Source organism: Mesoplodon bidens (genome assembly GCF_964165515.1).
Source record: "Mesoplodon bidens genome assembly, chromosome: 9".
Lineage (NCBI taxonomy): Eukaryota > Metazoa > Chordata > Mammalia > Artiodactyla > Ziphiidae > Mesoplodon > Mesoplodon bidens.
In genome coordinates this window covers 77,612,088-77,625,418 of record NC_138166.1, presented here as the reverse complement: position 1 = coordinate 77,625,418, position 13,331 = coordinate 77,612,088, and the positions used below count along the sequence as shown (strand labels likewise).

General features: G+C 38.0%; 1 protein-coding gene across 3 annotated transcripts in view; it reads right to left on the bottom strand.

Moving 5' to 3' along the window:
- CPED1 (cadherin like and PC-esterase domain containing 1) overlaps nt 1-13,331 on the bottom strand; it is a 320,724-nt gene that overhangs the window by 45,660 nt on the left and 261,733 nt on the right. For all 3 annotated transcript variants that reach the window (XM_081244675.1, XM_081244676.1, XM_081244677.1), the window contains exon 16: nt 5,301-5,418. In XM_081244675.1, the coding sequence (XP_081100801.1) occupies nt 5,301-5,418 (118 nt within the window). The remainder of the gene's footprint in view (nt 1-5,300; nt 5,419-13,331) is intronic.

The following is a 13,331-nucleotide window of genomic DNA, read 5'->3' as shown; positions in this document are numbered from 1 at the left end:
AATGGATTCAGTTCTGCCAAATAACTGTAATGTGCTGTGAAAATAAGATTTTGGAGCCATTCTATGGCCTTATAAGCTAAAGAAAGAGTCCTAAAATAAACGTCCTTCCAATGTCATCTAATGTGACAACTTCTTTCTATAGAAGGGAGTCCTACCATCAAGGAAGGAAATCATCTCTGACAGCAAAAAAAAAAGAAAAAAAAAGTGCATTCTTGCAAAGTTCTGTCTCTGATCTCACTCATTTGCCTTGAATGTTTAGGTCTCTAGGACCTCAAGGGTGGAGCTGTTGTCTCTAGCTGATTGTGCCCTGCTGCTAATAGTCTTCTGTGAAAGAGAGAGGGCTTGGATTGTGGTTTTAGTTTAGCAACTATTTTTAAATCATATCTCAGACACTGAAAGATGAATAAGTTACAATCTTTGTTCTGGACAGACTTGTGATCTACGTGCAGCCATCAGTACAAACTTATTGCTGATGCACCTTTGACATATTAATACACCTACCCTGTACTACACGTACACCTACTCCTATATGTATATATTACATATATACATATCCATCATAAAACATAAAAACAAACATAATTAAATAAAAATAAATGTACATATATTTTCATCTTTACTGGCTTCTTCCCTGTGGATTGTTCTGTGCCACTTACTCCCCTTGCATGGCTGCAGTATTCCACTTTGAAGACTACTGATTAGAGGAAGAGAGAGAAACATGTAAATTAGATACTTGAAATATAATGAGGTGAGTGCTATTTGTAGACATATGTCCAAGAGATTCTGGGTGCATAGAAGAGAAGCAACTCTGGGAGTGGGGTAGTAAAGAAGGACTTCCTAGGGAGTAGCCTGGAGTCCTGCAGCTGATTATCAGCATGAAATGAGGTCAAGAGGCTAGGACAGGGCTTCCGTTGTGGTGCAGTGGTTAAGAATCCACCTGCCTGAAAAACGGAAACCATTTCCACTAAGATCAGGAACAAGACAAGGTTGCCCACTCTCACCACTCTTATTCAACATAGTTTTGGAAGTTTTAGCCACAGCAATCAGAGAAGAAAAGGAAATAAAAGGATTCCAAATCAGAAAAGAAGAAGTAAAGCTGTCACTGTTTGCAGATGACATGATACTATACATCGAGAATCCTAAAGATGCTACCAGAAAACTACTAGAGCTAATCAATGAATTTGGTAAAGTAGCAGGATACAAAATTAATGCACAGAAATCTCTGGCATTCCTATATACTAATGATGAAAAATCTGAAAGTGAAATCAAGGAAACACTCCCATTTACCATTGCAACAAAAAGAATAAAATATCTAGGAATAAACCTACCTAAGGAGACAAAAGACCTGTATGCAGAAAATTATAAGACACTGATGAAAGAAATTAAAGATGATACAAATAGATGGAGAGATGTACCATGTTCTTGGATTGGAAGAATCAACATTGTGAAAATGACTGTACTACCCAAAGCAATCTACAGATTCAAGGCAATCCCTATCAAACTACCACTGGCATTTTTCACAGAACTAGAACAAAAAATTTCACAATTTGTATGGAAACACAAAAGACCCCGAATAGCCAAAGCAGTCTTGAGAACGAAAAATGGAGCTGGAGGAATCAGGCTCCCTGACTTCAGACTATACTACAAAGCTACAGTAATCAAGACAGTGTGGTACTGGCACAAAAACAGAAAGATAGATCAATGGAACAGGATAGAAAGCCCAGAGATAAACCCACGCACATATGGTCACCTTATCTTTGATAAAGGAGGCAGGAATGTACAGTGGAGAAAGGACAGTCTCTTCAATAAGTGGTGCTGGGAAAACTGGACAGGGACATGTAAAACTATGAGATTAGATCACTCCCTAACGCCATACACAAAAATAAGCTCAAAATGGATTAAAGACCTAAATGTAAGGCCAGACACTATCAAACTCTTAGAGGAAAACATAGGCGGAACACTCTATGACATACATCACAGCAAGATCCTTTTTGACCCACCTCCTAGAGTAATGGAAATAAAGACAAAAATAAACACATGGGACCTAATGAAACTTAAAAGCTTTTGCACAGCAAAGGAAACCATAAACAAGACCAAAAGACAACCCTCAGAATGGGAGAAAATATTTACAAATGAAGCAACTGACAAAGGATTAATCTCCAAAATTTATAAGCAGCTCATGCAGCTCAATAACAAAAAAACAAACAACCCAATCCAAAAATGGGCAGAAGACCTAAATAGACCTTTCTCCACAGAAGATATACAGACTGCCAACAAACACATTAAAGGATGCTCAACATCTTTAATCATTAGAGAAATGCAAATCAAAACTACAATGAGATATCATCTCACACCAGTCAGAATGGCCATCATCAAAAAATCTAGAAACAATAAATGCTGGAGAGGGTGTGGAAAAAAGGGAACACTCTTGCACTGCTGGTGGGAATGTGAATTGGTACAGCCACTATGGAGAACGGTATGGAGGTTCCTTAAAAAACTATAAATAGAACTACCATATGACCCAGCAATCCCACTACTGGGCATATACCCTGAGAAAACCATAATTCAAAAAGAGTCATGTACCAAAATGTTCATAGCAGCCCTATTTACAATAGCCCAGAGATGGAAACAACCTAAGTGTCCATCATTTGATGAATGGATAAAGAAGATGTGGCACATATATACAATGGAATATTACTCAGCCATAAAAAGAAACGAAATTGAGCTATTTGTAATGAGGTGGATGGACCTAGAGTCTGTCATACAGAGTGAAGTAAGTCAAAAAGAGAAAGACAAATACTGTATGCTGACACATATATATGGAATTTAAGAAAAAAAATGTCATGAAGAACATAGGGGTATGATAGGAATAAAGACACAGATCTACTAGAGCATGGACTTGAGGATATGGGGAGGGGGAAGGGTAAGCTGTGACAAAGCGAAAGAGTGGCATGGACATATATACACTACCAAATGTAAGGTAGATAGCTAGTGGGAAGCAGCCGCATAGCACAGGGAGATCAGCTCGGTGCTTTGTGACCACCTGGAGGGGTGGGATAGGGAGGGTGGGAGGGAGACGCAAAAGGGAGGGGATATGAGAACATATGTATATGTATAACTGATTAAATCTGCTAAAAAAAAAAAAAAGAATCCACCTGCCAATGTAGGGGACATGGGTTCGATCCCTGTTCTGGGAAGATCCCACATGCCGTGGAGCAACTAAGCCTGTGCACTACAACTACTGAACCTGTACTATAGGGCCTCCGTGCTGCAACTACTGAGCCCATGTTCTGCAAGTACTGAAGCCTGCACGCCTAGAGCGTGTGTTCCGCAACAAAGAGTAGCCCCTGATCGTTGCAACTAGAGAAAGCCCATGCGTAGCAACGAAGACCCAATGCAGAGCAAAAAAAAAAAAAAAAAAAGAAGAAAAAGAGGCTAGGACAAGTTGGGAGAGATAGGAGAGGTCAGATTATTGTCAGGTTAAGGAATATGGACTTGACTCGGGTGTCAATATTGTGTTTTTTTTTAAAGAGGCCTAACTACTCAAGTTACCAGAAGGCCCCTGTGGTTTTTTTATTTGTTTTTTAAATTTTATTTATTTTTGGGCTGCACTGGATCTTCATTGCTGCACCCGGGCTTTCTAGTTGTGGCGAGCGGGGGCGACTCTTAGTTGCAGTGCGCAGGCTTCTCATTGCGGTGACTTCTCTTATTGCAGAGCATGGGCTCTAGGCATGCAGGCTTCAGTAGTTGTGGCACGTGGGCTCAGTAGTTGTGGCTTGTGGGCTTAGTTACTCCACGGCATGTGGGATCTTCCTGGGCCAGGGATCGAACCCGTGTCCCCTGCATTGGCAGGCAGATTCTTAACCACTGTGCCACCAGGGAAGTCCCAAGACCCCTGTTTTATGGCAGCCTCTCCTGTAAGGACCAGGCATGGCTTCAGAACAGGGCCTGGCATAAGTTACTGCAAGTTTAACAGACAGAAGAAGCTGCCACTTCTTGAGGAATCTCAGTAATGTATCTTCAACTTTTTGTTGAAGAACTTTTGACTCGGTTCAGTAGGAGGAACAAAATTAAGTTGTTTTTATGATTCTCATAAATTGTTATCTGATAAAAAATACCTAGACACATTGGTGTCTCCTTTGTATATAAGAGTATATATCTCATTTAGCCAAGAATCATAAATCATACCACCTGACACACCATAATGGGTAAATTCCTCCCTATGCACTGACTGTAATTTATTATTTAGGACACATGTTCAAGAAATGCCCACGTTTGTTAACCGTGCATGCCAAATTGCAATTTGTCCCACCCATTTGTGAAACTCATTTCCTGTTCAAGCTGTGGTGTGAAGTTCATGGCAAGGGTAGAAAAGCTCCTGAGTGTTTTCTCAGACTTTTTAGATGGAGGGAGACTTGGGGTCAGGAGGCCAGAGTAGTAACCAGGAATCACAGAGAAGATGCTCTTTCCTCCTCTTACTGCCTTGGAGGCATTTTTAGTTCCAGCTTTGGCTTAACCCCACTAGCCTCCACTGAAAGAATAGTGCTGGGGAAGGAAAGAAACAGGGGAAGTAGACAGTGGCACCAAAGTGCCTCATTCCAGGTCTGCCCTAGGCGTAGGCAGGATTGAACGCTGTAATTTGAATTTGACATCATGATTTTCCTGCCTCTATGCAGGCTCAATATATGGGAGACGTTAGTGACCATTCCCAAAGATTTTTTTTTAACTAAAAGAAATGGTTTAAATCTGAACTTGTATCCTTTGCAGTTCTTTGGGTTCACAAGGTCAACTTATTTTGTACCTACTCTGTGGAAAGTATAGTGTTAAGTGAATTGGTAGAGTGTGAACAACTCAGACGCCCTGCCCTCATGCAGCTGACAGCCCAGGAAGACTGACATCAAACAATCAATTACACATTTAATCATTTAAATAATTGAGGAAATTGCCATGGAAGAAAAACACTGGGTGCTATGAAAATATGTAATAAGGAAAACAAGTCAGAGACTCAAGGAAGGCATTACAGTACAAGTGACTTTTTGGCTGAAATCTAAAGGTGAATATGCATTAACTAAGCAAAGAGCAGAGGATGAAAAGAAAAGCATTAGATTAATCAAAATATTTCACATATTAAAACAATGCATTTACATTAATTTTATGTGTTGTTGTTCATATTAATGAAAAAGTATCATATTACCTTGATTTTTTTGTACAAGAATAGTTTAATAAAAAAAACATCTACTACTTATCTATATTAAAGGATTATTTTAAAAAGTAGAAATGATATCCAGTGTAATACTCACCTTTTGTGTCCCCAGATGGACAGGTCTTTAGTCCCGGCTGTGAAATAGCTTCAATGTAGTCAGAAGAAATAGGCTGTAACCCGCAGGTTTCCTCTGGTTGAATCAGCAAACCACAATCCTGCATTAAAATGATAAAAATTAGCTGTATAGTAATTAACCTGACCTGTAGTAATAAAATCTACAAAACAAGACTTTTTGTGCCAAATAACTTTTGGATAAAAGGGAGCAATTCTTGTTTACCCTTCTCTTGATTTTTATTCATCAATAGTTGTTTTTGTTATTAATAGCTATTTCCATTAGGGGATTCATATTAATAAATTCTAATGATAAGTTAATCTTTATTTTGGCATTGATATTCATGTTACTGCTCTGCCAATTTTTAAAGAAATAAATGCCAATTTTACTTTAAAAATATACCTGTGTGTTGTTGACTCATTAAAAATATAACGTAGTATAATAGAGGACAATATATCAAGGGGAAAAGACTCAATGTGAAAAAAGAAATGGGAAATATTTGGGGAGAATATTAATTTAACAGATGAATTTCATTTCAACACACATTTATTAAGGATCTATGATATGCTAGAAATGGAATCAAATACATATATTTTATCTAAAACACCTTCACATATTTATAAAAGTAGGTAACAGCTCACTGCAATGAAATTCATTAGGGAGGCATGTTCTGTACTAAGCAATGCCTCCCATAGTCTGCCATATGCATTGGAGAGCGGCAGTTCGTTGGCTTTGAAATCTCTCCTCTGCTCTAGCAGTTTGTCCCACTCTCATTTTCTCTTAGCTTATCCTACAAAGCTATTGGCATCTGTACCTGTCCTGTTTCACTCTATCCCACCTCACCAGCTTCCACTGCCACTCTTTTCACCGGGTTCTCTCAGTCTACCACAATTAAGACCAGGTAAAAATGCTAAAATCGGGCTTCCCTGGTGGCGCAGTGGTTGAGAGTCCGCCTGCCGATGCAGGGGACACGGGTTCGTGCCCCCGTCTGGGAAGATCCCACATGCCGCGGAGTGGCTGGGTCCGTGAGCCATGGCCGCTGAGCCTGCGCGTCCGGAGCCTGTGCTCCGCAACGGGAGAGGCCACAACAGTGAGAGGCCCGCGTACCGCAAAAAAAAAAAAAAAAAAAAAAAAAAAGCTAAAATCACTCTGAAGAATGCTTTCTTCCTAATTTTGTATGGAGAGCATCTTTTTGTGTTTTAGGTCTCTTGAAACAGTAGCACAGTTATGTGTTACTGTCTGTTGGCATCATTTGTTTCCTTCATACTCTTCACCACTTGGTAATTGCACTGGTTACTTGTGCCTTTTCCACTAGACTGAATACTCCATGAGAATGGATAATTATTTTGCTCCCACAGACCCAGTCCCTAGCATACAGAAGATAATGATAAATATTCGTTGAATGTGTAAAATGTTACAGTTAGTTGTCCCCCTTTTTATATTATAAATTCTCAGTAATGGAGAGAAATAATTGTTCTGACCTCTTGTTTGCTCTGTACCTCTGCCTCTAATGAGCAATTTCTGGTCAGCTTCCCTCAGACTTTCAAACATCCTAACCATCAACTCAGATTCCTAGATCTCATACCAAAAGGTCCAGGATATTAAGGAAGAAAAGGAATGGAGGTAGTGTGCGACTTTTTGAAATTTTGACTTAGTATACAAATTTTCATTTTTTAATTCATGACTGAAATTGAAGTTTAGGAAACTGATTAAAATTAGAATTGTGATTTGTATTAAAATGTTCATTATAATAAAGCAGTTAAAAATAACAAAGTTTATAATGATGTGAGAAGATTTAGTCTGAATAAACATCTATGAATGATATATGTTGATGTATGTGTGATATCTATCCATCTATCTATCCATTTGTTTTTGGTGGAGACTAGACCTTTTTTTGCCAGAAAAATGGCATTACGTATCTATCAGATTGAAAAAAAATGTTTTATATCAAATGTTAGGGAGGGTGGGGAGAAATAATTACCATTATATACTGCTGATAAGGAGTACAAATTAGTTCAGCTACTTTGGAAGGTAGTTTATAGTAAAATTAAAAATTCACAGACTCCATAGCCCCAAAGTTAGACTTTTCAGAGTCTCCTCCAGAAAAACCCTCATGCAATGCATAAAGAACATGTATAAAGATAGATCTAAATGAACAAAGATGGAGAAGTTTCCCAGGCATATAATTAAGAAAAAACTGAAGACCTTGTTTTGTTCCAGAATAATACATTCCACATGAAGCACATTGTGAACATGCGGCAAAGTCATCTAAATTCAGGTATTTCAGACTGAGGTGCTGCGTTCAATTTATTAACAATGCAAATAATGTTGAAACATTTCTAAAAGTCTGGATTTAGATAAACGTTTGTCTAGAGATGATTGTTTGGGGTCTCTGTGGTGTGTGTGTGTGTGTGTGTGTGTGTGTGTGTGATTGTGCCCTAATACTCTGCTGGAGGGCATCAGAAAGTCTAGATCCCAGATGCCAAAGCCCCAGCGTGTATCTTCGAAGCTGAACAAGTCATTGGTTGTATCAGTCAGTTAGAAAGATGTATTGTTAGGTGTGCTGATGGCTTATCCTGTAGGCAACCAAACTCAATCTCTGATGAGTGGGTGTGGGCTATTTCAGATATGTTAGCCACAGGCAGCCTTTCTGAGGAATGACATCTGAACTGAAGGATGTGAAAAATTGGGGGGATGAGAATTTCAAGAAGAAGGAGTTGCATGTCAAAGGTCACAAGGTGGGAAAAGGGTTTATCTGACATCTTAGGCAAAAAAAATTATTAAAAAAACTATGTTGACGATCTATATTTTAATAATCAAATCATGACATTTTTTTTCTTGAGATGCACCTCCAAGGTTATCTGCTACAAACTCCTACTCAGAGGAAGAATGATAATCCATGATGTGGTCCTGAGCAATTCTGGATACAGCTTTCAAATGGAAAGGTATTGATTTAATACCTAGAACCTGCCAAGTGCCTTGCTAGAATGCAGGTACTTGACTTCAAGCAACATAATCTAGCTCATCATCAGAAGTTTCTTCTTAATCCTGAACTGAACTCCATCTTATTTGCTCTAATTATCCTCTTCGGTGCAGTTTAAAACAAATTTATTGTAATAATATAGAAGCACGTTCTGACCTGACTTCAAAGGTGCTGAAACAAATGACTGGCAATAGAGAATAATAATATTTTTAAATGTTCAATGTTTGCACTTACTGAATACCCAAGATCCCACATATGAGCCTATTATAATAGAGGAAACATAATGCAGAACACAGAAAAGCATAATGTAAGTGGGAGCCAGACAGGGTGACCGCTCCGGCTGCTTAGAATCTTGGCCTTGTCTTCGCGTTTGGATTGTTCCCCGGCGTGGTGCTATCTCTACCTCAGATGGAGGCTCCTACGGGGTACCTGTTCTTCCATTGTCAGCAGGTCAGCCCTATGATACTTGCACTCATGAATTGTAGTCCAGCTTTGCCATGAACTGGCTGTGTGCTATTGAGTAAGTCACTTGATCTAGTTTTCTCAATATAAAATGGTGAAGGGTAGAGAGAATATACCACAGCAGATGATGTGAGGTGCCTACACAATATTCATTCTCCCTTCTTCCTTTCTAGTAGAAAGACCTTTGTTTTGTTGGAAGGAGCAATGTGTTTAGCATTAAAAAAATCAAACAAACAAAACTCTATTTCCCAGTCTCCTTTGTAGCTAAACATGGCCATGTGACACAATTCCAGCCAAAGAAATATAAGTGGAAATTGGCTACAGATGTCTGGAAAAATTTTGTTTCCCTGATGCCATGTTTTCTTTGTCACTCTGTTTCCGATTTCTGCTAGGAATGTGGATGTGAGCCTGAAGGAGGAGCAGCCATGTTGTAACCATGAGGAAACCATGAGCAGAAAGATAGAAAGTAGGACGCCCATGATGCTGTAAACCTGCTGCAATGCTGACTTTGGGCTGCCTGCCTCTACATTTCTTGCATTGGAAGAAAAACAAACACTTACTTGGTCAAACCACTATGGAAATATAATATGCAGCCAAACTTCTCTCTTCCTCTAAGAGTTTGTGAAACCTATTGTCGGGCCACATGAAACTTTGAGAATCCCTTTAGATCTTAAAAGTGATAAACCCCACTAATAAAAAAATTAAACAATTTTTGAAAGGGAAAAACTCATTAGCATATCTCATTCTTTCTTCACTGGCCTGATTAGTAATTTAGTCACATTCAGGCATATTCAACAAAATGAATAATAGCTCTTCTGGCCTTACATGTCATCTCTTGGAGCCCCTGAGTGTAGATACATGGAAAAGGTAGTATTTAGCAGAGAAGCTTAAAATTTACCCAGAAATCTCCACATTTAGAGTGTATCCCTTTGCTGGAGACTTCACAAATTCCTGAATGGACTGTCATAGCTTTCAACAGAGTGCAATGAGATAATTAATGGATTTTCTTGTTCAAACATGTGCAGAGTATGTATGTTTAGTACATAATTTTAAAAATTTGCTTAACTTTTCATGAGATGCTGTAGTTACCAACAAAAGATATTTAGGTGCCCTTGGCTTCACCCTCTGCCCTACCCATGAATACATGACCAACTGTTCTTGTTACCAATTCCTCTGGAAGCCCATTTAGTTTTTTACAGATGTATTTGGCCACAAATGAATTAGTAGTATTTTTCATTTTTAATGTGATTTTGCTATGTTTTTAGAGCAACATCAAATTGGACTATTTGATCTAGTAGGTAACTTTAAACCTTACCTACTTTTTTGGTGACATAGAATCATTCTTTTAAGATCAAACAGTTCTCCCTTTTTTCCACTAAATAATGAAAAATGTCCACATTCTAAATTTAAAAATATACATTTACTCCTTGTGGCACCCAGATTTTCCAGAGGGACCCATTTCTTTACCCTGGACTGCTGCTATTTCTAATAAGCCAGAAGTGACTGCTCAAACTTGACAATATTGGCACGGTTGCCTCCCTGCAGAAAGGCAGAGTCCTCTTCCAGATCAAGAATGTTCCTTTTCCCATAAGAGACAAAGTTCTTGGTGAGCTAATTTCACTATCTTGTTTCAAAAGGATGAATAATTTTCTGTCTTCACATTGCCTCTAAACTTAACAACTGCTTTCCTTGTATTGTAATCAGCCAGCCATAAAATAGTAGCTATTGTGTGATTCACAGTATTAGACACAGAATGACCATTTACAGAATAATTATCTGAGGTATAGATTAGCGATAAATCATTACAGCATAACCCATCTGCAATCATCTTTTACATACCACAGTGATCCTAAAACTGAATGTTTTTCATGAAGAAAAGAATGCATATGCAGAAAATTATAAGATACTGATGAAAGAAATTAAAGACGATACAAACAGATGGAGACATATACCATGTTCTTGGATTGGAAGAATAAATATTGTGAAAATGGCTCTACTACCCAAAGCAATCTACAGATTCAAGGCAATCCTTATCAAACTACCAATGGCATTTTTCACAGAACTAGAACAAAAAATTTTACAATTTGTATGGAAACACAAAAGACCCCGAATAAGCCAAAGCCATCTTGAGAAAGAAAACCGGAGCTGGAGGAATCAGGCTCCCTGACTTCAGACTATACTACAAAGCTACAGTAATCAAGATAGTATGGTACTGACACAAAAACAGAAATATAGATCAATGGAACAGGATAGAAAGCCCAGAGATAAACCCACGCACGTATGGTCACCTTATTTTTTATAAAGGAGGCAAGAATATACAGTGGAGAAAAGATTGCCTCTTCAATAAGTGGTGCTGGGAAAACTGGACAGCTACATGTTAAAGAATGAAATTAGAACACTCCCTAACACCTTACACAAAAATAAACTCAAAATGGATTAAAGACCTAAATGTAAGGCCAGACACTATAAAATTCTTAGAGGAAAACATAGGCAGAACACTCTATGACATAAATCACAGCAAGATCTTTTTTGACCCACCTCCTAGAGAAATGGAAATAAAACCAAAAATAACAAATGGGACCTAACGAAACTTAAAAGCTTTTGCACAGCAAAGAAAACCATAAACAAGATGAAAAGACAACCCTCAGAATAGGAGAAATATTTGCAAATGAAGCAACTGACAAAGGATTAATCTCCAAAATATACAAGGAGCTCATGCAGCTCCATATCAAAAAAACAAACAATCCAATCCAAAAATAGGCAGAAGACCTAAATAGACATTTCTCCAAAGAAGATATACAGATTGCTAACAAAAACATGAAAGGATGCTCAGCACCACTAATCATTAGAGAAATGCAAATCAAAACCACAATGAGGTCTCACCTCACACCAGTCAGAATGGCCATCATCAAAAAATCTAGAAACAATAAATACTGGAGAGGGTGTGGAGAAAAGAGAACCCTCTTGCACTGTTGGTGGAGTGTAAATTGATACAGCCACTATGGAGAACAGTATGGAGGTTCCTTAAAAAACTAAAAATAGAATTACCATATGACCCAGCAATCCCACTACTGGGCATATACCGTGAGAAAACCATAATTCAAAAAGACACATGTACCACAATGTTCATTTACAGCACTATTTTACAATAGCCAGGACATGGAAACAACCTAAGTGCCCATCAACAGATGAATGGATAAAGAAGATGTGGCACATATATACAATGGAATATTACTCAGCCATAAAAAGAAATGAAATTGAGTTATTTGTAGTGAAGTGGATGGACCTAGAGTCTGTCATACAGAGTGAAGTAAGTCAGAAAGAGAAAACAAATACCGTATGCTAACACATATATATGGAATCTAAAAAAAAAAAAAAGAGTTCTGATGAACCTCGGGGCAGGACAGAAATAAAGACGGAGACGTAGAGAATGGACTTGAGGACACAGGGAGGGGGAAGGGTAGGCTGGGACAAAGTGAGAGAGTAGTATTGACATATATACACTACCAAATGTAAAATAGATAGCTAGTGGGAAGCAGCCGCATAACACAGGAAGATCAGCTTGATGCTTTGTGACCACCTAGAAGGGTGGGATAGGGAGGGTGGGAGGGAGACACAAGAGGGAGGGGATATGGGGATGTATGTATACATATAGCTGATTCACTTTGTTATACAGCAGAAACTAACACAACATTGCAAAGCAATAATACTCCAATAAAGATGTTAAAAAAAGAATGTAATGCATATAAATTCATATTCAAAGAGATTTATATGCTTTACAGAAGACAATTTGGAAATATCTCACAAATATAATTATACTGCTAAGACTTAATCCTACAGACATACTTGGTAAATTCTCCAAAAATTCATGTGCAAGGAAATTTACTAGAGCACTTCGTGTAATAGAAAACTTGACACTACTTAAGTGTCCATCAACAGGGAACTGGTTAAATAAGTTGTACATTGCATAATGGAACATTCTGTAATTCTTAGAAGAGAAGGAGGCAGAGTAAAGATATATAGAGAGATATAAGGTATATTATTAACAGCAATAAACAAGTTGCAGGACATTATATACATCTTGATGTTATTTAGTAAATAAAGGGCTAGAAATTATACATGCTTGACTGTGCACAGATAACTTCTGGAATGGTGCACAAGAAATGCTGAATAGTGGCTTTCTTGGAAAATTAAGGACGTTAGGCCAGAGATGGAGAAGCAAAAATGAACTTTTTCTGAAAATTTTTACCATTGGTATGAATCATACTTTTTAAAAAAAATACAAATTTAAGAAAATAATATTTAAAATCGTAAAGTAAAAAATAGAAAATCAGAAAAGGACTGATAGTTCCTTTGAAAGTATATTAGTTTCCTATGGCTGCTGTAACACAGTAGCACAAGCTAGGTGCTTTGAACAACAGAAATTTATTGTTTCACAGTTCTAGAGGCTGGAAGTCCAAATCAAGATATTGGCAGGTTTGGTTCCTTCTGAAGTCCATGAAGGGCTATGGGCCTGCAAAGTCATTTAATACTGTCCTGTGTTCACAGAGTTTACAGTTTATTAGAGGAAA